Here is a 4,001-nt window from a genome sequence, read left to right as displayed (position 1 = left end):
AAAGGACCCAGGAACAATGTAGGCGAAGGCTGAAGAAGGGGATTTTCGCTCGGGTTCCCATGCTTGTCTCCGGAAAATTTATCCCCTCATACCCATCTCCACGATAAAATTCTCCATCTACGAATTCCCGTTTGGGACGATTGCCGCGCCTCGGGAATTTTCACCAACCTTATGAGTAGATGTGTTTTGGGTTTTTGGTCCTGTAATGTTTAAAAGAAGAACGAAAAACCTACCCAGGAAGAATTACAAAATCAAGAAAGTCCTCTTATTAATAAATTAATTAATTAATTAATTAATTAAGTACTCTTGTTCTTGGAAAGCTCAAACGCATTACAGGGCAGTTACACTTATACACGAGACAAAATAAAACGTTACACGAAAAACATGCTAACTAGGTTCTCCATCTATCACCATACACAATTACACATTTCTTCCTGAGCCTCTCAGCGATGATGAAAGAAAGCTCAAGAGATTGTGAAGCATTGAGCCTTGGGTCACAGTGAGTGTGGTAGCGTGAGCTCAAATCATCGAATGTGACGGTTCTTGATCCACCAATGCATTCGGTAACGTTTTGACCCGTCATTTCTAGGTGAACTCCTCCTGGGTGGCTTCCTTCTTGCTCGTGCACATCAAAGAATGCTCTCACTTCAGCCTGTTCCAAATTCAATAATATTATTAATCATAGGTTGGTTGTACCAGTTACAAGTGAGAGTGATATGATTTCTCCTTTTCATAAATAATTCATTGTAATTCAAACTTAAAAGTGGTCAAGCAAGTACAGAAGAAACCACTGTCTTATTAAAACCTCAAATAATAATCAATTAAATGAGAATAAATAAACATGAGTTAATGTTGATTTTAGCCTCTACAACATGAGAATAAATAAGATTTTAAGGAATGAAAATGATGTTATACTAAAAGTTAAGGGTAATATATTAGACATTTGTGTTGAATAGAATGCAATCATGTAAACGCTAAACATACATTTTTCTTTTAAATAAAGTGATCATATTCATAATCAACTTCTAAATTATTGTTAAATCACTGTTTTTCCACTAATAAGAGTGACACACGTCTTGTGAGTTGTGATGTTTCTTTCTATTATAGTGGGCAAGAATTTATAATCACAATCATATGGGTCCCAATGAGTCTAAATCCCACCTTCTATCAAAGAAATGGAGCCGAATATATACATCAATTTTGCATTTTTTTTCTAAACCAAAAGAATAAGGTAAAAAAATGAACAAAGAAAGACTTGAAGACTTCTCACTATTTCACCTACTACCTCACCCACCCCACTCTAAATATATTAGATTTTAACTTAGAGAGTTTGGTAGCCCACTAGCCCACCAGGTAAGACCAGATCAAATGCCAGTGAAGGAAGGAAGGACTCAATTTTTTATTCTTCTTTTTCCAAACCTTTTCCTTCTTTCATTTGAAGTTTGAAATGAAAAAACATTAAAGAATATCACTGCCAGAGTGAAACGAATCTTATTTTGGCAGATTCAGCTTAAAAAATGTTTAATTTTTGGTGTCCTCCTAGTAATGTAAAACTATAGTGCGTATGATTGGATAAAAGTATTGGAAAATTTTTAAATATTTAAGAACATTGTTATTTTAGTAATTGTAATCATTAATTTTTATTATAAAATAAAAAAAGTTTGAGGTATTAAAAAAAATCAGTATTTAAGTATATTTAGTTATTGATCTTAATTATATATAAATTTTATTATTGAGATCGGGGCTAAAATCATTAGAATATCAGTATTTTTGAAACTTAAAAAATTTTTTATAACTATAACACACACATACACACACACACATATAGTTATATATATATATATATTAAAAATGACTAAAATTACTAAAGCGCTAATATTTGTAGGACCGGCAAACAGTGAGAATAGGAGTAGAGGACAAACATATCGTACCCTGATGGCATCGAAGGGGCGAGTTTTGAGACCACATGGAGCCTTAATTGTGTTTCCATGCATAGGATCGCTGACCCATGTGACAATTTGTCCTGCTTTCCTCACAGCCCTAATTAGGTGTGGAAGCTTCACTCTCATGTTTTCAGCTCCCATCCTTGTGATTATGGTAATTCTCCCTGGTTTGTTTTGTGGGTTCAAGATATCAATGAGTTTAACTAGCTCATTTGGATCCATCTTATCACTCACCTACACCATTAAATAAAACAACATACAAAATCAGCAAAGCCATTAAGACTCAAGATGTATGCTTTCGAATAAATTGATACATTAATATTATTATATTAGTATCTTGATGTATCAGTTTGGTCAAAAACAACAAAAAATGAGGGGCAGTTCGATGCTTACATTACAGGGGAAAAGTATGTTTTTTTTTTGATAAAACGATAGTAATTATTTTAAAAATATCTTCAACGTTTAATTTTATTTAATTTTATCTTAAATATTTTTTATGTGTCAAAAATACTCATCTAAAACGTTAGAAATAAAATTGGTTTTGATACAAATCGAAAATGTAAAAGACAAAATTAAATGAAATTAAACTGTTTGAAATATTTTCTTTTAAAAAAAATTGCAAACGTCGTGAACAAAAAATATTTTTTTATCTTTTTTACATACTATTTTTTATAGGAATCATTTGCAAACCTTGATTCCTAGGGGATTGGCAACTCCTCTTAAGAACTCAACATGGGCACCATCCAATTGTCGGGTTCTTTCCCCAACCCAGAGCATATGGGCAGAGCAGTCATAGTAGAGTCCAGAAGTTGAATCCAACCTAGTGAGAGATTGTTCATATGGCAACAACAAACACTCATGTGAAGTCCAGAATTCAGTTGTTTTCATTATAGGATGGTCCACCGTGAGCCCTGCGGCGGCCATGAAGCCGAGGGCCTCATCAACTCGGTGAGCAAGCTCTTGGTACCTGCCATGCCAAAAATAGAACAAATTTAATTTTCAACCCAAGCCAAACTTATCATAGAAAAGTTTGCTAGAATGGAAGCATTTCACATTGATAGAGGAACATGTACTATACAAAATATTTTTTCTCCTGAATATAGGTGTATGTGTCTCTATGCTATTTATATCCCCAATTAAATGCTATAAAAGCTTTTTTTTGTTACAGTATTTTTTAATCTAGCAGGTAAAAGACTAATTCGTCACACATATCTGAAATCGACTAAAAGATTTTAAGTTAGCCAATAAATTATTGCATACATAAGTGAATTTCGAACCCTCAATACTTACTTAAACGAACAAGTAAATTAACCACTTTACCAACACAAGTTGGTTAAATGCTATAAAAGTTTTTTCAGTGATAAAATGCCATCAAGTATGAAAATTTTGCATTTTCAGTGTTAGTTAGAATTGGTTTATTTGAAAAAAGTATTTCTTATAAAAAATAAATTACTTTTATTAAATTTTAAATACATTTAGATACATTTTTTAAAACAAGTATTTTTATTAAAAAAATATTTTTTTAAATCAACAATATCTTATTTTTAAAAGACTAGAAATAAAAGACGTTTTTAATATTTTAAAATTCTTTTAAAAAATATAAAATAATTTTTATCTTTTAAAAATTCAAAAGCAAATACCCTTAATAACTTATATACAAGGCAACCAAAATAAGCTATGGCCAACCTAGATCTGTGCATAGATTATCACTAAAGCGGATCAAGGAGTTAATGAAAATTTGTCATGTGCAATGTATCCAAAAAAAATTGTCTAATTTTGCTTAGAGCATCAAATATTAATTATAAATACATTATGTTAATTTTTTTAAATAATTTATATCACTAATTAAGTATTGTGTAATGAATATAACTGGGCTTAGCCCGATTAATAGAAATAGGTTTGAATATTAAATATTATTAGAAATATTAAAAAAAAAAGGAGTATTAGAAATTGTAAATAGAAAGTGAATATTAAAATTGTGAATTGTCTTATCACATTTTTCCTTTTCTCTGGATTTCTTCTTATAACTAAAGTATTATTTTCTTAAGAATTATATGA

The 4,001-nt window shown here is 30.8% G+C and overlaps 1 protein-coding gene across 1 annotated transcript in view; it reads right to left on the bottom strand.

Moving 5' to 3' along the window:
• Positions 1–429: 429 nt before the first annotated feature.
• Positions 430–4,001, bottom strand: part of LOC107459149 (phospho-2-dehydro-3-deoxyheptonate aldolase 1, chloroplastic) — a gene marked incomplete at its 3' end in the record, with an annotated part of 5,706 nt that continues 2,134 nt past the window's right edge. Inside the window, 3 exon segments of the mRNA XM_016077361.3 lie at positions 430–652; positions 1,932–2,177; positions 2,634–2,910. Of these exon segments, the coding sequence (XP_015932847.3) occupies positions 430–652; positions 1,932–2,177; positions 2,634–2,910 (746 nt within the window).

This window comes from Arachis duranensis, chromosome 7 (genome assembly GCF_000817695.3).
Source record: "Arachis duranensis cultivar V14167 chromosome 7, aradu.V14167.gnm2.J7QH, whole genome shotgun sequence".
NCBI lineage: Eukaryota > Viridiplantae > Streptophyta > Magnoliopsida > Fabales > Fabaceae > Arachis > Arachis duranensis.
This window is presented reverse-complemented; position numbering and strand designations above follow the sequence as displayed.